Here is a 27,336-nt window from a genome sequence, read left to right as displayed (position 1 = left end):
GCAACACCCAGATCAAGAAACTAAATCTCTGATGCTTATCAAGGAAAATGCATAGGACAACGTAGATATCCTTGATTGAAACCCTTGGTGTCTTCATTTATTCACACACAGATTTAATAGAGTACTAAACATTGTGCTCTATATACTACCTTGATATACACAGGCTCAACTGTTAGCTCTGGTTCTTTCTAGCTGGGGCATTGGGCTAATGACTACATCTCTCTGAACCTTGAAATGACAATGACATTAAATAAGACATGTAGTTGTATATATAAGCCAGTGAGTGACTTCAATGTTTTAGAACTGTGGTGCTTTCATTGTTCTGCAGAGGTTCCTCAGGAAGTGTTCTGGAAGGAAAAGGATGGAAGAGTCAATAATCTCAGGAATGAATGGAAAGCTCTGGAACTTTTTATAGCCTTTGACAAGGTGCTTTCACATACAAAGCTCCAGCCTAATGAGCAAATATTGTATACAAAGATGCCAATTACAGCAGCATGAGTAAAACATGGAAAACCATGAAAACACACACCACAGGGGGATGCTTTCGTGAGCTGTTGTGCATTATTCTCTGATAGGAATGATACAAAGTTGAGTGGGAAAGAATTGAGATACAAACAGCATATACAATTTGATCCTAACAGTTAAAAGACCAAAAATGATGCATAAAATGCTTAAAAGCAGAAAATTAGGGAATAGTTATTTCTGAATGGCTATATGAATAAAAATGGATTCCTTTTATTTTCTGTTTTCCAAGCAGTTCTGCTAGGCATTTATTACTTCCATGATGAAAAATCTTACTGAACACATTTTCCAGCATTCTATGGGAAAATGTTCAAATACAAAGAAGATTTAAAAGAATTACCACACGGCAGACATTTCTATATCTACAACTGAGGGTCAACAAGTAACATTTCCTGTAATTGCTTTGCCATACATGTATCATCCCACTGTCCCCATCTCAGCTCATTTTATTTAAACAGTTCAAAATAAACTGTAGGCATACTACAGTCCACCGGAAGAGATGAAATTCAAATTATTTTATTTTGGGGCAAAAGTTAAAGCAACCATATACATTTTAAGCATACAATTCATGAGTCTAAACACATGTAACTTTGTAACACAACCTCTAATCAACAATATTTGAACTCCAGAAAGTTCCCTGCATTGCTTCTAGACAATGTAATGTCCATTCCGATAAAAATCAACCACTTTTCTTACATTTTCCTGTCCCACATCAGTTCTGGCAATCCTCAATCAGTATACAAATATACATTAAATTTTGCAGCACACACTCATTTAGAGGCCTTCTGGTTCTCAGCATGAAATTTTTCAAGTTTGTGTGACGGCCTAGCAGTTTGTTCCTTTTTATTGAATGACAGTATTCCATAAGGTAAACATGCTGCTGCTTATTTATCTGAACATCTGGGTTTGTTCTGATTTTTTGGTCATTATGAATAATTTATATTTTATGTATGAATGCATGCTTTAACTTCTCTTGTGTAAACACCTAGAAAAAGGAATGATGGTTCATTTAATAAAACTTTCAAAAGCCAGCATAACTTTTACCAAAATAGTATAATGTTGCACTTCCAATATGAACATCTGAGATTCCTTATCATTCCAAACCCTGGGTACTATTTCATATTGCCAGTGGTTTTAATTTTAGCATTTTGGCCTGTTCCATGTGTTCGTACCTCATTATGCCTTAATTTGCAGTTCCCTGACAACTCTTACTGCTTGGCACTTTCCCCTGTGCTTAACAAGCACTTGCACAGCTTATTTTCTAATATATTCAAGTATTTTATTTATATTTAATTGCACTGCAGGTCTTTTTTATTATTGAGGTTTTGGAGGCCTAATATATCCTGGATACCAGTATTTGTCAGATATCTGTTTTGCAACTATTTTCTCTGAGTTATGCATTTATTTCCTTAAAGGTATTTTTGAGAACAAAAATTCAAATTTTGATGACCATAACTCATCTCTCTTCACTGGTTATTGATATTTGTGCATTATCTAAATGATATCTACCTTTAACAGGGGAAGACATTACCCTGTATTCTTATAGAATGTACTGTCCAATATAGACTTCAGCCAGCTGAGTTTACTTCAAAATTAAATTCTCTATACTTTAACATCTGCATTTCAAAAATGCAATAATTACATGTTGCTACTGCTTACTGTATTGGATGATGCAACCATAAGCAATTTCTAACACTGAATAAAGTCCTATTAAAAGTCAATTTCAGAAGCTTTACATTTTTAGGCTATGATCCAGCTTTAGAACCAAAGTTATTTTTTTCCCAACATCACTAATCACAAGCAAAATGCAAATCAAAATTATAATGAGATGTAGCTTCACCCTAGTTAAAATGACTATAATCAAAAAGACAAAAGGAAACAAGTGTTGATGAGGATGTGAAGAAAAGGGAATACTTTTATATTGTTGACAGGAACACAAATTAATATAGCCACTATGAAGAACAGTAGGGCCAATCTCCAAAAATTTTAAAATAGAATTTTCCTGTAATCCAGCAATCCCACTATGATACAGATACCTCTAAAGGAAAAGACGTAAGCCTTTTGAGGAGTTATTTAAACTCCCACATGCACTGCAGCACGATTCACATCTGCTAACATATGGAACTTAAGTGTCCATCAATGTATGAATGGATTAAGGGAACGTGGCACACCGCTCAATTTTAAAGAGGAATTTTGGTTATTTGCAACAACATGCATAAACCTGGAGGATATTATTCCAAGTGAAATAAGTCAGACACAGAAAGATAAATACTGCATCATTTCACTGATACGTGGTATCTAAAAGGTTAATCTCACAAACATGGAAACTACAAAGGCGCTCGATTACAGTAGACCGAGGATACTAACAAGGGACAATGGGCATGTGTTTGTCAATGGATTCATAAGTGTAGGCAAAGCAGAGGTATACATTTCTAGAGATCGGCACAGCAAGGCAACAACAGTTATTGAAGACATTAAATTCTTTAACAAATATAAAGAGAGTAGATGCTATGTGATTTCACCAAAAAGAAAGTAACTATGTAAGGTAACACATTTATTGATTAGCTAGAATTAATTATTCTACAATGTGTATATATATATATGTTTGTGTGTGTACAGTTCAAAATATACATGATCAAAATACAGTGTTAGCTATGACTTCAAATTATAAGTCATAATTTTCCATTTCTAAATATTTTCTCTGAATCTACAAAAATACATTTAATTTTTGTACATTGATTTTGTATCCTAAAACTCTGCTACATTTACCTTTTGGTTGTTTTGTAAATGTCTAGGATTTCATACACACACAAAAAAATCAAACAACCTCTAAGTAGGGGAGCTTTACGTTTTTTTAATGTGTGTGTCTATTTTGTTTTCTTTAATAAGTGCAAAGGATAGAACTATTTATATGATGAAGAAAAGACATGGTAAGAATGGGCATTTTTGCTTTCTTCATCCTTTTAAGGAACAGACAAAACGATGTAAGTGCAATATTAACTACAGGCTTGTAATAACTGCCCTTTCACACCTTGAAGAGACTCTATTCCATATGTGTGCTAAAAACTTTCCATTTTTCATCATGAAGAGTTACTAAATATTGTCAAGTACTTTCTCTGAATCTGTTGATCATGTGGTCTCTCACTTTATTAATGTAGCAAATCATATTGGACAATTTTTAATTGTTACACCTGTCTCGCTTTTCCAATTGGATTTGATAAAACTGTTAGGTTTTCATGTGACTATGTGCACCAGGAATTACCTGTAACATAGATAGAAAGATAGATAAATCTTTAAATAATGTGTCTCCCAGGGTTAACATTTTGTTGTCCTCATGAAACGGGTTAGACAAGTTCACTCATTTTAAGAATTTGTTGAACACTGGTATTATTTCATGAAATTCTCAATAAAATTCATTGCCAAAAACCATTTGGACATGATGTTTTGATCAGGTTTTTACCAACTGCTACTGCTTAAACATTTAGACTTTTCTGCCTCACCTGGGATTTGTTTTCGTAAATTGTGTTTTTAAAAAATTTGTCCCTTTTATCTAAGTCATAAGATTGATTGGAATGCAATTCTCAAAGCACCTATCTTTGTTATATTGAAACATTTGTAAGATGTGTGATGATAATTCCTTTTTCACTTAGGAAATCGGTAAATTCTGCCGCACAGCCCAGCTGCTGCCCACTGTGGGTTTGTGTGACTCCTTCCAGTTTCCTGAGGTAGAATCCCATATTGGGGATTGTCAGGCTTTTTCTCTTTTCCAATCAAGCATTTAAGCCAGAGTGATTTCCCCATAATTTGTTCTTGCTGTATCCCACACATTTGGCTATAGTCCACTCTTGTAATCATTTATTTTAACATTCTTTCTAATTTTTAATGTTTTTCTTTTATGTATGGATTGTTTATTTTAGAATGTTATTCTGATTAATTTGTAATTTAATATCCTCATGGTTAGGAGATCCAATCTTGACAAATTCAGTTGTTTTAAATGAGTTGAGATGCCTTATAGATCTCAGCACTTATCTCAGAGAAGGTCCTCTGTATCCCTGAAAGAGAACATTCTACTATAGTTGAGTATCCAGCAGATTGGGGCTTAACAGTGATCATATCATCATATTATTGATTCTTTGGTATTTAGTTGTGTAAAATTCTAAAAGAATTAAAGAGCCACAGAATTATTATTTGCCTCTTTAACTCTTACATATCTTAACTAAATATTATTGTTATAATGTTACATATTATATATTGTATAATACCATATCTATTATACATAAAAACATAATTATATATAACCCAACATATCATACATGTAATGTTATATATGTAATATCAACATTTAAACACTTTTTCTATCAAACTGATAAATTGACACTTTTATCATTACTGTACGATCTTTAACTGAAGTAATATCATTTGTCTTCAAGTCTGCTACATTAGATATCAATATAACCAATGTGATTTTTATTATGTTGCTTCCAAAGTTGCATTTTTCTATTAATACATTTTATTATATCTGTAAAACTAAGGCTATTCCTCTACAGATTGGTCCTATATTTTGTTCTTACCTTTTCTGAGAGTGCCTATAAATTGCAGATAACTAAATAAAAGTCTACTATTTTTTCCTTTAGTCTTCTTTGGGTTCTTCATTCTTTTTTCCTCCTTAACTGTCTTCGTTTTTAACTAAGTAACAAAGACGTCATTTTAACTTTTAATAGTTTTTAAAATCTAATTTTATCTTCATAACCATGCCCTTTTCATAATTCTTTAGGATTGTTCTAGGGATTACAATATATATCTGAACATTTAATAATACTTTTATATATTTTATGAGATCATATAAAAATACAAAGGCTGTGGTCTTGGTAAGTACATTTTGCCATTCATTCTTCATGCTACAGTTTTTGTAATCATTAAATTTTTAAATATGACAGGCTTCAACATACAATGCTATAATTTCAGCTTATAGAGCTCCTACACACTTAAATACATGAAAATACAATTTTGAAAACATTGATTGAAATATCAATCATTTGTAGAGCCATTCAGTCATTCCTGGCAATCCAAGTTACCAGTTGGTACTATTTCCTTTCAGCCTGAAGAATATCCTTTAGGTGGAGACCATGGGGAATTGGAGTGCCCTCTTAGGCTGAGAACTCTGAGGTTATCCATTCCCTATCAGATCTCCCACACAGGATAGAAGCCCAGATCCTTCCTCACAGGATCTAATGTTATTGGAACAACAGCCAGGAGCCCTGAGTGGTCCTCAGAAACAGAAGAACAGTAAACTTCCACCGGGACTTGGGAGAGGAGCTTTCTCTGGTCTCAACTTTGGATCCCCACCCTCTCTTGCAATGACCATCAGGATCACTCTGGCACCACTCCCACCCCCTGCCAAAAATTAGATCAGATAGACAGAGACCAATAAGGAAAGCTTAGAACCAGACAGGAAATGGTCAGCTTGGACTCACATATACCTTACTACGTAGGACACAAAGATCAGTTACTCCTCACAAAGGTATAAAAGATTTCTCTGCACACCCCTCCTAAAAATGTTCTGCACCCCAAGTGTTAACATATGACTTGTTAGAGTTATAAGTCTGTTTGAACTATACTGAAATTCGCCAAGTTCAGTAAAAATTACGCTTCAATACTATAAGCTGCTAAACATAAAAATTAAAATAGACACAAGACAGCTGAATAGTATCCTAAAACCATTTTAAGGTGTATAGCAGCCGGTTGTATATAAACTAAAATTGAAATGTCAATGAAGTAGTCACAGGCTGTGGTTTAAGAACTTGGATTTTCTAACATATTGGTCAATCAATACCATGTCAATTAACTCCATGATGTTGTAAATTGTTGTTGATGTTATGTTGTGGCTTTTCATTGGAGGGGATGATATTCTGCCAGCTCTACTTTCAAACCAAGGATGGTCTCGCAATGAAACTGTTGAATTTATCTGGACAATAAGAGGCTGGACTCCATGCATGTTACATGCTCACAATGAAGGAATCATAACTGGATATGAACTGTACTACTGCAACAATGTGGAGGAATCCAACATAGGGGGAGGACATGGGGAGGGGTCGGGGGAAACCCAGAGTCTATGAAATCATGTCATACAACAAAATAAAAAGAATAACAACAACAAAAGAACATCCTTCAGGTTTCTAATCCTACAGGTCTGCCGGCATCAGAATCTCCAAGAGGTCTTTTTCTGAAAATCTCCTTATCTTACTTTCTTTTTGGAAATTTTAGCTGATAAAACATGATTTACACAATGCAGTAAAGGAAAATAGATGACCTATGAAGACATGATTAATGTAGTGATATATATATATAAAATACTAGTTGTCTAGTTTATCACTATTTTTAAAATCCCTAGTATGCATCTACTAGATGCGTCTGGAACAACGATATTCACTAATAAAATTTCCTCTACAGATATAAGAAAAAAACTGCCCTTGCACTTTACATACCTCTGATTATCACAGCCCAAGATTAAACAAGGAGGATGCAAGAGCAAACATGATGATACAGGAAAACACATGGAAAATTTTTGCAACTCAGAAGTAATCTTGTACAGGAGGAAAAGAGGGAAGGGAAGAGGAAAGAGAGGAAAGAAAGGGATGGGGGAAGCCATATACCTACAAAATTATATAATGGAGAATACTAAAAATAATAAAATGAGAACATTATGAACATAAAACTGTTCAATAGGGCCAACATAGTGGTATATTGAATTAATTTTTCACCTTCAGCATCAGCATCCGATATGGACACTGGTTCTTTTCCTGGCTGCTCCATTTGATCCAGGTCCCTGTTAATGGCCTGGGAAAGCAGTGGATGATGACCCAAGGCCTTGGGACCCTGTACTCAATGTGGGAGACCCAGAAGAAGCTCCTGGCTTCAGACTGGCTCAGCTTTGGCTACTGAGGCCATTTGGGGAGTGAACCAGCAGATGGTTGATCTCTCACTGCTTGTCTGTAACTCTTTTAAGTAAAAATAAATAAATCTTTAAAAAAAAATAAACTGCTCAATAAATGCCACAACCTGGGTTAAATGACATAAATTAACTAAAACCACCACAGAAGACATCAATTAATATCTATAATTACTAAAGAAATAAATTTGTAATAAAAACCAACTGACAAAGAAAATTCCAATAGATGAATTCATGGTTAATTTCCATCAGGTATATAATCTCTATATAAATTCTTTCAGAAAGCAAACCTTCATTTCATTTCATGATTTTGTTACTTCTCTAACATCAACATCACATGAAAACATTATTAGAAAATAGAATATATTCATGTATACTCATGAAAACACATATAAACAAAATGTAACCCTACAATGAATAAAAGGGTAACACACACATTTTTCAGCATCTGAAAAATGAATACTTTGATCACATTAAAAAACAGAAGAGCAAATCACATAATAACCTTTAAAGACACAGAAAAAAAACCAGAATTTTATATTTATTCTTGATAAAAAAACTAAAGTAGAATTGGAAGTAAAGTTTTTTAAGTTGATGTAAGGCTTGTAGGAAATCCTGTAGCATTTATGACACGTAATGGCAAAAGATCTAACAATTTGCCTCTAAGATCAGAAACCACAGAGGGATGCCTACTTATTTCAAATTCAGAAATTTTCCTGATAGACAAAGCTGGGGCATTAAGGCAGGAAAAAAGTAAGCCACCATTACTGGAAAGGAAAAAGTTAACTGTTTTTATTCATAGATGATAAAATTGTATATAATAAAAATATCCTAATAAATCTACCCCCAGATTATTAGAACTAATGGATAGATATAAAAAGTTGCAGGGTACTTGGCCAACAAACTAAACGCATTCCATATGCTTGGAATAAAAATTTGGGTAATACAAATGGGAAAAAAAAAGCACTGTTTATAATACTATTTAAATCCACAAAACATTCATGGAAAAACTCAACAAACTAAAAAACACTGCTGAAAGGAATTAAAGAAAAATTTTTAAAAATTGAGAGTGGAATGGAATTGTAAAATATCAGATCTCTAACAAACTGATGTATTTAAAAAAACAATCACAAAAAACAGTTTGGGGAGATTTTTAAGAAAATAAATTGGCATGTTTATTATAAAATTCTCATTGAAATAAAGAGAATTAATATTGAAGATCATTTGAAAAGGCAGCTTCTGGGAGCACTCAGAGAATTTCCTATTCGATCTTCCCTGAATTTTTCATGATTTAGGCAGATGTGGAAAAACCTTGACTTGAGGGAGGTTGTGGCTTGACTCACTTCCATTTCTTTACATCTTAAACATTGTGACACTCTCATCGTGTCAGATCCATGGACACACACAAAAAATGTGGGCAGCCCTTGGAAACATGCATATGTCTAGAGAAACACGTATTTACATGTGTTTTAAGTATATGACAAAAGGTATTCCACCAAGAATGTTAGAATTATGTGACTTTTATTAAAATGTTACAATAAAGAATTAAGGGAAGGGGTATGAGCACTGCTAAAGAGGAAAAAAAACCCTCCCAAAGTCAATACCATTTCCAAGAAACATCATTTCCTTAATGTCAGCAAACATTATGCCCCCCTACACTTCTTAAAAACAAAACAAGTACATAGGTAAAGCAGCTGATTATGAAGAGAATGAGGAGGAGGAGGAAGGGCGATAACACAAAAATCTATCATATTAAGGTCAGCGGGCATGGGCAGAATGTACAGGAAAGGAAAGGAATTACGAATGGCTTGTATATATTTCAGAATCTGCCAGGTAAATCTTCAGAGGGGAAAAAGAAAGGTCTTTATCACAACCTTTCTTTGGGGAAATAAAGATTTCTAGTTCTTTGAATAATGTCGTACTCTCTAGGCATCTTAATCTACCAGATGAATGGTTCTTGGACTGTAATGTTCATCAATCATCAAATTTTAAAAAAAGATACATAACATTGCGGGACCATGAAGCATACCAGCATTACACCTGTGCATGTGAAAAGTGTTATATCCGTAATACTGCTTTGCTGTAACAATTTACCAACATCACCAAGAGTTTAATACCAAATACAGTATGAGGAACGCAATCTCAGGATATCAACTGAACAATAAAATACTCATTACACTGTAGTTTCTTTCATTTTGCTGCAAACCAGTGAAATATATGGTACAGAAATAATTAATAGCTCTTGGCTCTTTCCCTGGCCATTGCATAAACCTAGGTGAAACCCATTTGGGAAAGACTAGCCCCATCCACTAGCCCATCTCATTAGGCTCTAAAGCCTATAAACTTCCCCAGATCTTGGAAGCAATTTCTCCTGTCTGGTCCTATTAATTTTTTTTATCTGTATCCATTTTGGAGCTCTAATTCCTCCTCTATATTTTCAGAGGAAGAGGTGTTCTTCCAGCCATTTTGCATTCCACAGCCTTCTATCTCCCCAGTGAAGCTGAATCCATCACCAACAGCTCTGGGCTCCATGCCGGGACAACCCTCTCCTCTCCTGTGGATGTGGGTGGGCTGCTTTAACTATTAGCTCATGGCAGAAGTGGCTGTGGGCCAGTTCCTGGTTCGAGTCCAGGTCTTAAAATCTGCTTGCTTCCAGCTCCTGTGTCTTGTAACCTCTCTAGAAGCCTTGAACTGCTCTTGAAGGCCAGAAACCCTGAAATGACTATGCTGAGGTCAGTCCCAGCCGAGCTCAGCTGTCCAGCCTTCCCTGTCAAGGTTTCAGACATCTGATGTCTTGGACCACCCCATGAATGGACAATCCACTAGCTGAAAAGTCCTAAGTGACTTCAGTTAGATTTGCCTGGCTGACTCTGCTCAAACTTCCAATCCATAAAACTATGAGACAGAATAAAATAGCTTCTGTTTCAAGCCAACACACTTCAGTTTCAGTTTGATTCAGTCACAGAAAACCAAAACATGAGTATTTTCATGACCAAGCCCCCTCATGAAAGCATGCACTCTCTCCCTCTCTTCAAGCTGTTTCTTTTGCAATAGAAAAGCATATTCAAGCTCACCCCAGCCTTACCAAAATCTTTCAGTCTAAGTCGCAAGTTCTATATCATATACCTTCATCTTATCTTTCCTTTCAACCCTGTGCCCACTTTTCACTTCTCATCTTTTTGCAAGGGTGCCTCCTTTCTAATACCATGTCAGTGAAATCATTTTTGTCAACATCTATGCTGTTCAGGTTTTCTAAACGCAGTCTGTGATCAGTTCATAACTTACCTCTCTGTGTCCTGTGATACAGCCAAACACACTTTTTTTTTTTTTTTTAGAAAACTTTTCTCTGCTGGTCTCAACACACCCCCTCTCGATTTTCTTCTCATCCACCTGGATGCCCTTTCCCTTTTCCCTAGTTCCTACTCTGCTGCTAGACTCCCCATGGTTTCCTTCTCCACTTGACTTCCCCATGCATGCTTCTTCAGGCATCATATATCACTTTCTATCTCCACTGCTCCAAAGAGATGTGGTGTCCTGATTCTTCTAAGGATATATTTCTAACTTTGAGCTTTCTCTAGAATCAAAGGACCAATTCCTTATTCCATTTAGATCTGAAGACGTTCAAATTCAAAAAGGAAAAAAAAAAGAATGTTTACTTCATACCTGTCAGACTACCAACTGCTGTTACTATTACTGCCTGCTTAGTCAATGATCGCTCCATCCACCTGGGAGTCATACTTAACTCCTTCAGCCATTCTCAAATCAAGCATACCTATCTATAACTCAAATTGGCCTTTCACCCTCTGTCCCATTTGCAATACCACATCTTAAGACCACATTATTTCTTATTACAGACTCCTTCTGTGGCCCCAGTCAACTCACTCTCTAACATCCTGCGAGAGTGTTCATTGTATCACATAAATTTTACATCACTCTTTTGTTATACTCTCACAGTACCCTCCTAAACAGTTTAGGCTGTAACTAAATTCCCTAACTAACCTCCCCAGTATCGTCCTTCTGCCTTGCACCTCTTGCCTCTTCCCACCTGTGACCTGAAAGTCAACCAGACAGAAACAGCTGCCATTCAGTACACTCACTATTTTCTGATACTAGGAGCAATCTAGATATTTTTTGAATGACTATCTGGCTGCATGACTGAGTAGTCTGTATTCAGGCAGCAACATGACTAGCTTCATTTATACTTTTAACTGTAAATTTTAAAAGTATTAAATCTGTAAATGTGATTTCTCCCTACAAATGAATAATGCTAAAAGGAAGATTATCAGAATTCACCTTCTCAGCTTTTCTTTGCTTGAATGAAGACAAGAAATCTTTTTGTTTTTCTCAAAATCTGACAAAGGAGGCTTTAATTCAAGTTCAATATCATTTCTTAGAGATTCAGAGCTAGAAACAAAAGAAAATTTTACCACATATAAAGAAGAAAGTTATTAGGCAATATTAATCTATAAACACCAAAACACAAATCATAAGATACTTTCCTAATTCCCTTGTTTCATTCAATGATGTAATGCATATCAAAGCAATTTGCTTTACAGATTTCATACAGCATGTTTTATTTCAACATCTCAAAGAATTCATCAATCATCTTAAAAATTCAATGAAGAATCAAAATTTAAAATATGCTAATAAAATAACATGACAGCAGGATTAAAACATTTTGTCCCTGTTGATTATGATTTCCTAAAATTATGACCATATCTTCCCTGGAAAAGTAAAGGTACATTATGAGAAAAAAAAACAAAATTAGAAGGCCAATATACACCCTTTTTATCAACCAAAGGGCAAATTCCTTCCATTCAAAAATCTGTCATTTATTGAGACATTTTCTGGTTCTATCGTTTTTCTTCTTTCAAAAAATAGATTTTAGTTGGATAAAAGGCACAAGTAGCAACAGAGTGAGTGAATGAGTTAATGAGTAAGAGAGAGAGAGAGGGAGAGAGACCTTCCATCTACTGGTTCACTCCCCAAATGGCTGCAATAGCCTGGATTGTGCCATGCTGAGGCACGGATCCCAATTTCCAGGTATCGTGAGTCCCAGGGGCCCAAATACTTGAACTATCTTTTACTGATTTCACAGGCACACTAGCTCAGTGGTGACCCAGATGTAGAATAGCTGGGATTCAAATAAACATTTATACGGAACAGCACCATCCAGGCAGCAGTTTAACCTGAACCCAATTTGTCTAAGATTTTCCGTGCTTGCTTTGGCAGCACTATACTAAAACTTCTTCGTGCATTTTAGTTGATTAAAAAAATATTTACATAAGAAACTTGCAGACAAATCATTTTTCCTTTATCTCAAAGAACATGGCTTGGTTTCAAATTTTACTTGAAATGGTACCATTTCAATAAAAGACAAAGATTCAAGATGAATAAACATTGAAAAACAGTTACAAAGAATACAAAAAAATATTATAAATATTCTAAGACCTCATAACCAAGAGATGGGATCATATCCCAGATATAGTAAATATCTGAGGTTACAGTTAAATACAGTTAAGAAGGCTATTGATTTTTTGTACAATTTAAATGAGCTCTTTCTGGTTTAACCACACTTACTGGCTGCCAAGTTGCCAAGCCTCTTCCTTGTTCAAAATAGTAGATGACTACATTGTACAAATTCCAAAAATGACTGACTCAAAATTCTCACCATCCCCAGAGCTCATGACCTTAGCAGTTATATCCACACTCTACAGACCTCCTTATAAATCAGCTTAAGCAAAGAAAAAAATTCATGAAAACTGAGTTTATTTAAACTATATATTGTCAGTTCAACTACTCTAGTTCAACTGCCTCTCCAATGCAGTAGTGAATGCCAGTTCTAAAATCTCTGAGAGGGACAAAGACACAAAAAAAGATGCACTACATCTCACCTTGTATGCCAACAAGATTATTCTAAAAGCTACCTAAGGGATGGGTGTTTGGTCTGTGGTTAAGCCACTCAAGTTCCAAATCAGCTTCCTGCTAATATATACCCTGGGAATGGTGATGGCTCAAGCAGTTGGGTACAACCCACCCAGCGGGACACGTTAATTGAATTGGAATTCTCAGCTGCCTGCTTGGTTCTCAACCTAGTGTCATTGTGGGCCATTTGAGGGAATGAACTAGTGGGTGTTTTGGCTGGCTGGCTGTTTTGCTGTCTATCTCTCTTTCTCTATTACAAAAGAAAGTAAAAGTATGCTCTAAAATTAAAGGAAAAATAAGAAAAGGAGGAGGAGCAGGGAGGAAGGGAAACGGTAGGAAGCATCATTATGCTCTTAAAACTGGAAAAGGAAAGGAGGATGGTGTGAGAGGAGGAAGGGAGCAAAGCATTGTTATCATCTTAGAACTGTATCTAAGATATATGAAGTATGTCTAAAAAATCTAAATTCCCTTTAAGAATAGTTTTCAATAATTGGAGTGATAAGTTCATTAGTTTAAGAAAAAAGGCTGAATAATAAGTAACAGGTAAGATTGCCTTTTTCTATTCAGACTGCAGATATTTTGTCTGAAGAAAGCATTACTTGAAAAAAAACTTTTTTTGACTGCCACAATTATTATTATAATAATTATTCAACTTACACTCTCTGTCAACATGGACAAAGCCCCTCAAGGATGGGGACGTATCACCTTACAATTTGATCTGCTCTCCTGTGGTCATCACTACTAATTATTTATGAAATATTTTCTTACATCCAGTTGAACTATTCTGGTCAAAGCTCAAAATTCTGAAATCCAGAAATGTTGTGTTCCTCTTCTACCAAAAACCCTTGTCTTCTTTTTTTTTTTATCACCTCTAGTACAATCAATTAGTTCTCTGGAACTTTTTAAGTGAGACGCATATAGTCAAAACTGCTATTATGAACAAATACAAAGTAACTAACCAGGTAAACAGATCAGGAGAAAAATACCCCGGGGGTTCACTGCAGCATCTCTTCAGGGACAATCCGGGCTCCTCAGGCCTCCTAGCACTTTCACTCCTAACTGAACATTTGGAAAGGGGACCATTTTAGTAACAAGATGATACTGAACAAACACCCAAACCCTCATTTTTCAAGCAATTGTACCTTTTGTCATTCAACAGATTTTACAAAGCAGCATCTTTCATATGGAGGACAATTTAGAAATTTTTACCCATGAAGCATTCAGCCACTTAAGTTACAAAACAAAATTAAAATACTATACACTATTTATCTCTGGACGCCCTCTCTCAACCAGATCCTAGTAACTTCATGACAGTTACACTAAAAACACATGCCTCTGATTTATCAAGTTCCTATTTATAGATTAATGTCCAGAGACAGAAAATATGCATGAGTTTTCAATGACAGCTGCATTGTCAAAATATGGCATCTGAAAAAAAAAAAGAACTATTTTTTGGCAGCTGCTCATCCTGAGAGTAAAGCTAAGACCACTGGAAGCAGACAAGGCCATGACCAATCGAGGGCTGCTGGACAGGTGAGGAGCAGCTGCTCTGGTTGCACAGGGGATCAAATACGAGGTTGCAAAAAGGACCTTGGTCAACTTGGTAAGCCATTTCCAGGAAGAACGTTGAAACAGCAGGAGCTGGAATGCCACAAAACAGACTCACTCATCTATTAAAAAACATTTTTAAAAAGATGAGTGTCTATTTCAACTTACACATCTGAAATATGGTTTATTTAAGATGACTGAAAGTGTCTTTCAGGCCCAATTTAAAAATATATTGATTTTATTTAAATTTTTATTTTTTATTGATTTTTTATTGATATTTCACGATTATACACATTCAACTTTTACAACTTGAGTTGATTTATACATTCACTGTAAAAAAAGGTCACAACTTCCAATTTAATTAACATACCTATTACTTCACAGTTACTATTTTTTCCTTCCTTCTCTCCTTCCCTCCTTCTGTCCATCCATCCATTCATCCCTCCCTCCCTCCTCCTTTTCTTTTTCTTTGTGGTGAGACACTTAAGATCTATCCCTTTGGGCAAATTTCAAGCACACTGTGAGTACAGAACTGTTAATGATAGTCAGCAAATTATACATTAGATCCCCCCAAATTATTGCTCTTGCATAGTCAAATCTGCACCCCTTCTCCTCCCCATTGACGGTCATTTTAATCCTAGAAGATGCTGAAGCTTGTATTCACTGTCCAACAATGATTTCCACAGAATTTATTTTTACACGTTGGAGTCTTCTCTTTTACAAGCAAAGCTAAATAAAGTGTTTAGATGCCAGTGATACACATACTACAAAAGGCAAAGATATTACAAACATGAAGTCAAATGGAAGCACTGGCAACAATTTTCTGTTTCTAAAAATTTGAAAGAAAAGAATAATCACTCAATTAACTTGAAAAAGTTAGCTAACTTAAAAGCAAGTGTTATGAGACTTATGCTTGCAAAGAGGGAATCTCAACTGTACTTGATCAGTGGATATGCAACAAGGTGGAATATTCCACATGGGGGGAGGGCGGGGGGAGGGGAGGGGTGACTCCGAGTTCCAACGAAACTGTATCACATAATACAATGTAATCAATGAATAAAAAAAAATAAAATATAAAAAAAAGAAAGGAAAGGGGAAAAAAAAAGCAAGTGTTTTTGCAAAGCAGAAAGTACTTCAAGATCCAAGGCTAGTGACCCAGCGTTTCAGACATTCATACAATGACACAACATGATTAATTTTGTTTTGCTAAGCAATAATAGCAGCAAGGCTATTAAAAAAAAGTAACATAATTTTCCTACTATAGTGGAGAGGGGTGGAAGAACATTCCTATCACAATAGCGAATCTGTTGAGGACCATGTTTTATATCTCCAACGATGTAAACTTTTTTCCTCAGGTAAAGAACATAAATTTCCCTATTTTCTTGTGACTGTCTGCCAAAGACTGCATAATCTTTATAGTACATAGCAGGTGGCTGAGCATCAGCAAATATAAGGTCCAAGTGAAAACTCATTAAAAATGTATATAGTTTTCATAGGATTTTAATTAGCTTTCCCAAAGCTTTAGAAATTTTTTTACTCACCTGTATTTGAGAAATATGTCTTCCAGTATTTTATCACAATACTCATTTTTTCCATTGTCAATGGTTCATTTAAAGTAATATCAGCTCCATGTCCTGAAATACAACCTAAGCATCTTTGTGTTAGATACTGACTTTATGATTCTTATTTGGCAAAAATAACAAATACGACACTTAGCAGTTACATACCTGAAGAATTTTCAGGAACTATAAAAATAAACAGCACGTGTGCACTTTTCTTCTTGCCAAATCTGAAGAAGTAAAAATGTTAAAGTAAGGAAAAATCATTTGAAAAATTGAAATTCAAGAGTTTTGTTAATTAAACACTAAAATACAAGGATTCTCTTTATTTTGTTTGAATTCAAACTGATAGCATTAACATGGAAATGTAGTGACTGCAGTATCTCAAATCACTGAAAGAAAAGACTTCTGTTTATTAAAAGAAAAGGAACATAAACGTTACTTAAAAAAAATTTATCTGATCACATTTATAAGATATTTGGGAGAAAATAAGAGATATTTTAAACTTCACTGTATGGATGAAATCAGCAAAATCCAGCACATGGGAAATTCTACATAAAACAATCAATTTCTTTTAAAAAATACATGCAAATTAAAAGCAAGCCAAAAAAGAGAGGGAAGACAAAGCTGAATCCTGATATGTATAAACTTAGGTGGTTTTTCTTTTTAAAGTAAGATAGTAGGGAAAATTCGGTGATTAGATAATCAATGACACTAAGGAACTCTTACTAGTTTTCAAGAATAATATTGGCACTATGATTAAGAGTTGTTATCTTAGAGAGATCCCTATTAAAGAAGAAACATGGGGAGTGAATCATCGGACGGAAGATCTTCCTCTATGTCTCTCCTCCTCTGTGTATATCTGGCTGTAATAAAATGAATAAATCTTTAAAAAAAAAAAGAGAAGAAACATGAAATGAAATGCCATCTTAGATTTGCTTTGAGATAACCCACCAGTGGGCAGACAGGGAGAGTAGGAGGCAGAGCTGGAGAGAACAGAAATGCAGCAAGACTGGCCAGACATTGATGACTGTTGAAGCTGGAAAAATGGAGCATGAAAAAATGGAGCATGAAAGTCCATTTTTCTCTACCTTCATATGTTTGGAACTTTTCGAATGAAAACTTGACAGCTGTGGTACTGCAGCTAAGCTGCTTAGGAATACAGGTAGCTAACACAGTGGCACAGTAAGATAAGCTTCCACCTGAGGCACCAGCATTCCATATGGGCACCAGCTTGAGCCCCAGCTACTCTACTTCTAATGTAGCTCCATATTTATAGCCTGGGAAAGCAGCACAGAACGGGGCCTTTGGCCACTACACCCATGTAGGAGACCAGGAAGAAGCTCCTGGCTCCTGGCTTTGGCTCAGCTCAGCTCCAGCTGTTGTGGACATTCGGGGAGTGAACAGAAAGATTTTTCTTTGTCTCTCCTTCACTCTGTAACTCTCTCTTTTAAATAAAAAAAAGAAAAATCTTAAAGTTTAGTGAAATAGAGTAAGTCAGAATATTTGATAAGTTGATGAATACTGAATTTTACTACTAACCAAAAAAAAAAAAAAAGAATTTCCAAAGACAATATTAGTGTGAACTGGACTTTAAATAGTTCAAATTTCTTAAAAATAAACTATTCTTAGATACTTGCAATTTTCAATCAATAGTAGCATATACAGTTAGATATGGGTAGGATTCTTTAAAACTAGAACCAGAAGAATATCCATGCCGTGTTGTTAGTTTATCCGATTTATGCATTTGAAATAAGTACCTATCATTCTATGTTGAAATAACAACCTACATGTTTCTCTGAGTCGCACATGTTGAGAATGTGGCTGTACTAGGACTGGAAGGTGTCCTGGTGAATAACCTGACAAGGTTTTGCTCTTATGGAGAGGACAGACACAAAATAAATACATAGTACTGTTAGCTCCCTGCTAACACAGCTGGGAAAGCAGAAGTCAGCCCTTGCCCTGACATGTGAGACCAGATGGAGTTCCAGATTCCTGGTTTTCTCTTGGCCTGCTCAGTCCTGGCATTTACAGCCACGTAGAGAGTAATTCAGCGTACAGAACATACATTCTCTTCCCTTTCTCTCTGAGGTCGGCATTTCAAATAAATAAATCCTTTAAAATAAAGAACTGAAAGATCATATTGCAATTATCCAGGCAATAGCTGAGGGTGGAGAAAGCAGGCTTATCTGAGGAACTTACAGAAAAATCGGTAGTTCAGAATATCCACTATATTATTTAAGAGAAGCAGGATTCTTGCTAAAGGTGACAGTTTAAAGGGAAAATGTACTCAGGTTTGATCCTGTCTTGTGAATTGAGGCATTTGAGAGGGAAGAAAAGAAAGGATATATAGCTTGTATGGAGAAATGAGAGGCTCAGAAAGAATACTATGACCAAAACAGGCACAGGAAGAAAGGAAGACGGCACCTGGCCATCCTCCGACTGCCTGGATGTGGACCTAAGGAAGACAGGTGTGCTGCTAGGGCAGGTGGGAATAAGAGTCCTCTGAAGGATGCCTTCATACATGGGTGAGAAAGTGAGGACTATAATGGAAGGGTTAAAAACAGAATGAGCAGAGAATGCTGGAGTCAGGTATAGGCATGGAAAACCAAATATCAGTATCCTTCTCATAGGTGGAGTGTAGTTGGAAGAACTGTTGCATTTACACGGGATAGTCTGTGAAACGTGACGAGGAAGGAAATGTGTATCGCAAAATTTTAAGACCAACTGACTTCAGTTGAGAAGGTCCCCATTAGTTCCCAGGCATGCATGCAGTTTATTTATTTGTTTGGCAGATAGGAGAAGTTGTATTAGATGGGGTGAACAAGGGAGATTTTTGTTTTGCTTTGCTTTTGTGTTGCTTGGTTTTGCTTCAAAGAATATCCATTCATTAGAAGGAGGATGTTTTTATTGGTGATCCTGGAAACTAGAAACTCTTTAGCTTATCGATTTGTACAAAATGTGAATGAGAGGCTGGGCTGGAGACCAGAGCCTTGGATTGTGGGGACTTCTATCGATTTCTGAAGCTCCAGTCCAGCTCAGCAATTAGGGTTTCCTTGCCCGTGGAGTGTTGGGGCTGGTCACTGATTCTGTGCTAATGATAAAAACATAGGAATTCACACTCTGTTGGATGTAACACTTGAACATTCTTCAGCTATATCAATCTATAATATCCAAGACTAACATATTTTTGTGTCAAATTGACTTATATGTTTCCAACAATGGAAAAAGGTAGGGCTGTTTCTAAATCCAAAAGACTACCCAGTCCATTTTCTCTCCCACTTCTCTGGTACTAGCCAGCTGCTCAAGCAGCAGCAGTGCCCATCCCAGCCCCACAGCTGCTTCCTGGCAGCTACGGAAAAAAAGAAGAAAACAAAAGGAAAGGAAAGGAAAGAAAAAGAAAAAGAAAAAGAAGAAAAGAAAAAGAAAAGAAAAGAAGCGAAATGGAAAGGGAAAGGAAAGAAAAGCTCTTCTTATTTTGAGCTGATTGGCCAAGAACACTATGCTAGCCAAGAACCTCCAAAATGCCCTGGCTGCTGAAAGTTATCATCCAAGGCCCTTTGAAGCTGGGGGAGATTTCTAAATTCATTTTGGCAAGGGACAAACGTCAGTGTCCCACGTGAACTGTGATTATCTTGAGGGCAATTAACCCTTAGGATGTTCCTTGGTGAAAACAAAGCATCCACACTAACCTGGTGAGGCCTATTTGAGATTCAGAATAAATACAATATTTTGTTATTGCAACAAATATCTTAACAAAACTGGGGCTTGTACTGTAATGTGAAAGCAGTGAGTTTACTTGTTACTATAGTATCTGTAATAAGATGCTGCTAACGGGGTGACAGACAGCCAATGCTCTGCTTTCACTACCTGGGCTTTAAGAACTGCAGCTAAGCATACATCTTCTTAACTTAAACTTTATTCTTCTTCTGTTCAAAAAATATCTTTAGTAAGGAACAAACACCTTTATTCAGAGAAGTACAGCTAAAGTCATGCTCCTGGAATGAAGAGAGACCCACCAAACTGATTGGCTCAGTGTTCTACTGTTACCATGGATAGGCTTGGTTTATAGTGCGTCTGGCACATACTGACTCTCAAAGACGTAAAAGAGGTGAGTTCAATGCAAAAATCAAGTAACTTCATACTTTCCAAAGGGGAAAGTAAGGATTTCAGTCTAACTTTTGTGAAAGCAAATCATGTGGTCTCAGGCAAGTCAGTTCAGTTTCTCATCTATCGATACAGTTTTTTTAAGGATTTATTTTATTTTTATTGGGAAGTCAGATATACAGAAAGGAGGAGAGACAGAGAGGAAGATCTTCCCTCCACTGATTCACTCCCCAAGCTGCTGCAATGGCTGGTGCTGTACCAATCCGAAGCCAGGAGCCAGGAGCCTCTTCTGAGTCTCCCATGTGGGTCCCAAGGCTTTGGGCCATCTTTGACTGCTTTCCCAGGCCACAAGCAGGGAGTTGGATGGGAAGCAGGACTGCCGGGATTAGGACTGGCACCCATATGGGATCCTGGTGCATGCAAGGCAAGGATTTTAGACACAAGGTTAACATGCTGGGCCCCAACATAGGTTTAATGCCTAACTCTGCTCTGCTCATATTATATATATCCATTGTGATTTTCTTTAAAATCACATAAATGGGATATTATGATGAATTCCAAACCAGGGAGACCCTATCTACAGACTTTCTTAAATTTTAAAAACAAAGTTAGGGGCCAGCTTTGTGAGGCAGGCAGTTAAACTGCCACCTGTGACACTGGAAGTTAGTCCCAGCTGCTCCACTTCCAATCCAGTTCCAAACTAATGGCCTTGGAAAAGTAGCAGAAGATGGCCCAGGTATCTGGACTCCTGCCTCCCATGTGGGAGACATGGATGAAACTTCTGGTTCCCGCTTTGACATGACCCAGCACTGGCCACTGTAGCCATCTGGAGAGTAACCTAGTGGTTGTAAGAGCTTTCTTTCTCCAGGTGCATGTGTGTTGTCCTAACATAATAATATGGTTTCCCTGGTTTTTTGGGATTACCATAATATCTCCAAAGTTTCTCTTCTAAGCCTGGAAAGGCCTGTCCTAATTTTGATCAGCTCTCGTGTATTTCAATCTTACCATTTCTCTATCAAATCTTTATAGAAAGACGATCTTGTTTGAATTCAACCTACGGTTCTCAACATTCCATGGATCCAAGCCAAGAAAAACCTAAATGTCCTGCCCCTGGACATCAATTCTCTGGAGCTTGAGTATGTTAGAAAAAAAGCAGGGCTTCTACAAACTAACAGACAAAACTAGAGTACTAGAGGTGGCAGTATCTGGACTCAATGGATGCAATCAGCCTTGAGACGTCAAGGGACACCTCTAGTCCACAACTGGCTAAGGACTCACTTGCTGTAGAATCTTCAACCATAAAATTGATGAATTCTGAAAAGATACACCATCCTAATGGTTTATTATTTTAAAGGCTTACTTACAGGAATAATATAAGCATTATAACCCTAAATTTCTACAACCAATTAACTTTTACATTCTTACTTGTATCTATTATTTGTCAAGTTAAAACCATAATTTCTGTAATAGTAAGCCAAAGTGGCAATAAAAAGCAGCCAGTGTATAGATTTTTCCTATGAAGGTATTCTTTTCATCTTAAAAAGCAGAATAGAAACACATCTTCTGAGGATTTTTATAGAACTAGTTTTTGTTGTTGCTTGTTTTTGCAAAGCCTACAGGCACAGAATCCAGTTTTTGCAAGTTTACCTAATTAACTTGACAGCTTCGACCTCCTCAGCGGTTAGGAAAGAAGCCATCTTGAGGAAAACCATGTTGAACGTGCATTCATTCAAGAGCATGGCTGCCTTTTTCAAGTCACTGATGGTGATGGTGACTTCGGAGGCGCTGGAAAAGAACTGCTGCACGCTGTCTGCCAGGCAGCCCACGGTGAGGTCCCCGACTAATAACAGGTCTATTTTCACCTGAAAGAGAAGGGAGAGGGCTAGCATACCATGCAATTACTCACCAGGCACAGAGACAATGTCACATAGCAGTGGGTAAGAGAAAGGTCCACAACACAGCGGCTTCTGGCCAGGCGAAGGCAAACACCTCAGGGACAGGGCTGGGCACTTCATGCCCGGGGCACCCCGGGGGACGAATGGATTTAACGCTATTTTCCTGAAGTTTTGCCTGGTTTTCCTACAGATCTCTGTTTTTCCCAGTGAGATTCTTGGGAGGCAGTTTCTTAATCACCTGTCCCACAGGAAAATCTGTGCTGTGGAAACTAAGCTCGCATCTCTCCCATACAATGTACTATGATGATATACACATTCCAGAGGACAAAGAAAAATGCAAATTCCTAAATCCTAAGGAAACAAAATCCTTTGAATAGAATCCACATGCTATTTAAATCCCCCTATTAGGAATTCAGATGACTATTTTCATTAGAGGGTATTTTCAAGAATATCCAATTGGGGAAAAAACAGACTTCCTATGCTCACCTTGGATTTGTGCTTTCTTTTTACAGCTAAGCGCATAAAATTCCTTGAAAATCACCAAGAATGAGGATGCTGGAAATAACTGGAAGACAACTGGAAATACTCTGTGATAAACAGATCCACATAAGAAAACATTGGGGGGCTAACTAAAAAGGGAAGCCAAAAGAAGCGGGTGCAGGAGGTGACAACACTTGCACAAACAGAAAAGCAGCTTTTAGCGCTAGATGCTGCTACAGTTTAAGCCAGAATGGGACTTTGGATTAGTTTCCCAAGGGGAACAGGAAAGAGCAGGTAAGATACAAGAAAGCCAGGCAGGAGTTCAAGGTCAGCAGAGCGTTCCCACTTCTATAGGCTCACATTCTAATTCTCTTCCTTCCCTCTTCTTTTTAATAAGCAGCTCTCAAACCTCCACTCACCGCCTTCCCCAGAAGCAACCACTGTCTATAGATTATCTGTCCTTCCAACTTTTATGCCAAACATATAATACACACACATACATATGTACGCTTATCTATAAAATGTTTTTAAACGAGAATTACATTTGTTAAAAGTGAGTTGTTTTCACTTAAAAACTATAATTTGACAATATCTTTAAAATATTTTCTAATTTCCCAAGTTATTGTAGATTTATTTTCTTCAACATGTTTGCTATCATACTGTGGACACCCAGGCTTGATGTGAGGTTCTTAATACTTTCCCCATTTCACCTTTTTAAAGATTTATTTGTTTTTTTGAAAGTCAAGAGTTATGGAAAAAGAGGAAAGCCACGAGAGAGGGAGCTCTCCGGTTACTCCCTGGTGAGCCACACTGGCTGAGGCTGGACCAGGCCCAAGCCAGCAGCCAGCCCCGTCCTCTCTTCTAGATAGTAATGGATCGAGTCTTTCTCCTAAAGTTGGATTTTGATCTTATTACAATACTGTGAAATTATTTGGCATTTATTACTAGATCTTAAACATATAAATATGTAATCTTAAAGGCAAAAATATAAGACAGGCTTTGCTTTTGTTTTTCAGCTTAAACATTGCTAAACTGATAAGAAACTCATATCTCCAATAGTATATTTCAGTACCCATTCCCATAACCCTTACTAAGATTGGTTGTTCTCAATCTTTTTAAAAAATTGCCAGTACTGGGTAAAAATAAACAAAAAATCCTAATTTTGCTTCTAATTGGCATACTTTCAAATTAATGGTGCGGTTGAATACATTATACTTCTATTTACTGCATATTCTACTTATTCTACATGCCCATTTGTCTATTCTTTGTGTGTGTGTGTGTTTTTTTTCCTTACATCTCTGTACAAGCTTATATACTCTGGGTCTAAATCATTTGTTTTTCTAGTCTGTCACTTGGCCTTTGATGAAAGGCTACCTGACACTTATAAACACTTAATATTTGGTAACAAGATTGTGTGTTGTGATACAGTGGGTTAACACCCTGCCTGTGGTGCTGACATCCGTAAAAATTCTGGTTTTGGCTTAGGCTGCTCCAGTTCTCATCCAGCTCCCTGCTCATGTACTCCCGACAGCAATGGAGGATGGCCCCATACATGGGAGACCTGATTGAGTTTCAGGCTCCTGACTTCAGCCTGGTTTAGTTCTGACCATTGTGGCCATTTAAGGAATGAACCATAGATAGAAGATCTCTGTCTCTCCCTGTCAGTAATTCTGTCTTTCAAATACACAAATAAAACTTAAAAGTAAATTTAGGGCCCAGTGCCGTGGCCTAGCAGCTAAAGTCCTCGCCTTGAACATACCAGGATCCCATATGGGCGCCGGTTCTAATCCTGGCAGCTCCACTTCCCTTTTAGCTCCCTGCTAGTGGCCTGGGAATGCAGTCGAGGATGGCCCAAAGCTTTGGGACCCTGCACCCACGTGGGAGACCTGGAAGAAGTTCCAGGTTCCTAGCTCCGGATAGGCACAGTTCTGGTCATTGCGCTCACTTGGGGAGTGAATCATTGGATGGAAGATCTTCCTCTCTGTCTCTCCTCCTCTCTGTATATCTTTGTAATAAAAACAAATAAATCTTTGAAAAACAAAGTAAATTTAGAAGTAAATTTAGCATTTCCTTTATGGCATCACAGTCATCTCCATTTATGTTAAAATGTTCCTTGATAGAGGATTCCTAGGGATTTTTACTATCTGAAACCGATTTGGTAATTAACCTGAGGTGGGTATGTGATGTGATACTGCTCATATGTAGAAACAATTGTACCAAAGGCATTATGAACAGGCTAACTGCCTTTTGGCGCTTTCAAGTGCCACCACAGCATGCGTATGTGTGTGTCCTTTTTTAGCTGTCATCATAACCCACTGAGCTATGTGTTTACTTCTGTGCAATAACACAAGGTTTAATTACTAGCTCTTTAGGTGCATCACACGTTCTGATATTTGTCACAGTATATGATATTTGGCACTTCAAACAGTGCATGGGAAAAGAAACTAAGGGATTAAATACACTATATCAGCTTTATTCTTCAACATAAACTCTATTAAATGTCCACACTTTGCAATACCACTCAGTCCATGCCTTAAGAACTGAGGACACTAGGAATTTAACCAAGTCAATGAAGCTGCATTTCCATGACTGAGGCTGTAATTACATTCCTGAAGAAACACACAAGCCTTTAAAGATCTGGAGATTAAGAGACAAAAAGAAGTTTCAGGAACCAAATCAGGTCTGTGAGATGGAAATCCAAGGTTCTCTTAGAGAAACTCCCAAAACTGCCCTTGTCCCATGAGAGGGAGGAATAGTTCCACTGTCTTGGAAGAGAACACTCCCTGGGGGAAGCTTCCAAGAGTGTTTTTCTGCTTAAACTTCTGGCTTTCTCAAAATATCTCCTGAAATAGAAGTTACCACTCTGCTCTCCAGAAAGTCAATGAGCAGTAGCCCCTGAAACCCTTTGCCATGATCCTTGGTCCGAAAGCTCTGATTAGCTTTCACTGGACCACATCTATAGTCTCGATTGTGTTTCGTCTTCAAGCTCACACTGATTTGATGTGATGACTCAAATGGCTAATCCTCCACCTGAAAGCACCTGGGTTGCATATGGGTGCCATTCCTGTCCCAGCTGCTCTACTTCCCATCCTGCTCCCTGATTATGGGCTGGGAGGAGAGTGGTGGATGGCCCAAAGTCTTGGGACCTGGCACCCATGGGGGAGACCTGAACGAAGACCCTGGCTCCTGGCTGTGAATGGGTTCTACTTTGTCCTTTGCAGCCACTTGGGGAGTGAACCAGCAGACGGAAGATCTCTCTGTTTCTCCTTCTCTCTGTAAATCTTCCCAAGAAAATTTTAAAATTAAAAAAAAATCATACTGTGAAGGCATGGTTCTTCTCCTTTTATGATTTTTCAAAGAATTACTTCAAGATCTTGATCCTAAAATATTTCCACTGAAAGTCTGCCCTTAACCCAGGTGCAATGTTTGCTCTACTTTTTCAGTCAGAATTATATAAATGGTGTTGGCTATTGGTTCTGCTGCAAATCACTGGTCCCCCCTCAATTAAACCATGAAAACAAAGTTTTTCCCTGCAAATCGATGTGAATGATATGCTACTGTGGGCAACATTTTCAAAATCATCTTACCCTTTCTTCAAATGGATTATCCAACTATAAACTATCCAATTAGGCATTGTCCCCCTAAAATCTTCATAAAGCATCAATGATTTCACCATTGTTCCACCTAAGCATCAACATAAATCCAAGCATCGATATAAATTTGATGTTTGTTCTTGTTTCAATTTTAGAGAATTCATATTGCTCTGATAAGATTGCTTTTTCACATTGATGTCTTTATTTTTAGTGCCTGAAATTAGATCTCCCTTTCAGACATGCTAGAATAAGTTTATTTTGGTATGCAAAAATATTTGAAATAGATGCAAGGTTTTTTCATAATACATAAATTCCACAAACCTTTTGAAGGTCATTCATACTGTTTCCTTCTCAGTATCTGGCAGTCTGGCTCTATTTTTCAACATATTTTTAGAATGAGTTTGTCATGGAATCTTATTTAAGTTTTGAATATGGCTGCACATATTTTAAAGACTACTTAGTCTAGATCATTCCTGTAGTAAATCTTCCTTTTGAGAAGGATGATTCACAGAGAATTTGATTTTATTTGTATTGTTTTACCCTCATACAATTTTGCATTTGTTCTTGCATTTTTATTTCTAGGAATTCCAACATCTGAAGGTCACAATGAGGGGATGTATTTTCTCCCTTGCTACATTTTCTCATTGACCACGGCTGACATATAGAGAAGCTATGGATTTCAATATAAAGAACTTATCATGCTTTCTATTTCATTTCAATTGATTCTTCTCAGTTTCATAGGTGGACAATCATACTAT

General features: G+C 37.0%; 1 protein-coding gene across 1 annotated transcript in view; it reads right to left on the bottom strand.

The window, feature by feature from the left end:
• Positions 1–27,336, bottom strand: part of SOHLH2 (spermatogenesis and oogenesis specific basic helix-loop-helix 2) — a 44,778-nt gene that overhangs the window by 9,849 nt on the left and 7,593 nt on the right. The window contains exons 2-6 of the mRNA XM_058670856.1: positions 22,258–22,472; positions 16,672–16,733; positions 16,486–16,590; positions 14,356–14,455; positions 11,765–11,875 (exon numbers count right to left, since the gene is read on the bottom strand). Of these exons, the coding sequence (XP_058526839.1) occupies positions 11,765–11,875; positions 14,356–14,455; positions 16,486–16,590; positions 16,672–16,733; positions 22,258–22,472 (593 nt within the window). The remainder of the gene's footprint in view (positions 1–11,764; positions 11,876–14,355; positions 14,456–16,485; positions 16,591–16,671; positions 16,734–22,257; positions 22,473–27,336) is intronic.

Source organism: Ochotona princeps, chromosome 12 (assembly GCF_030435755.1).
Source record: "Ochotona princeps isolate mOchPri1 chromosome 12, mOchPri1.hap1, whole genome shotgun sequence".
Classification (NCBI taxonomy): Eukaryota; Metazoa; Chordata; class Mammalia; order Lagomorpha; family Ochotonidae; genus Ochotona; species Ochotona princeps.
The sequence above is the reverse complement of the archived record's forward strand: the minus strand, read 5'-3'. Positions and strand labels throughout refer to the sequence as shown.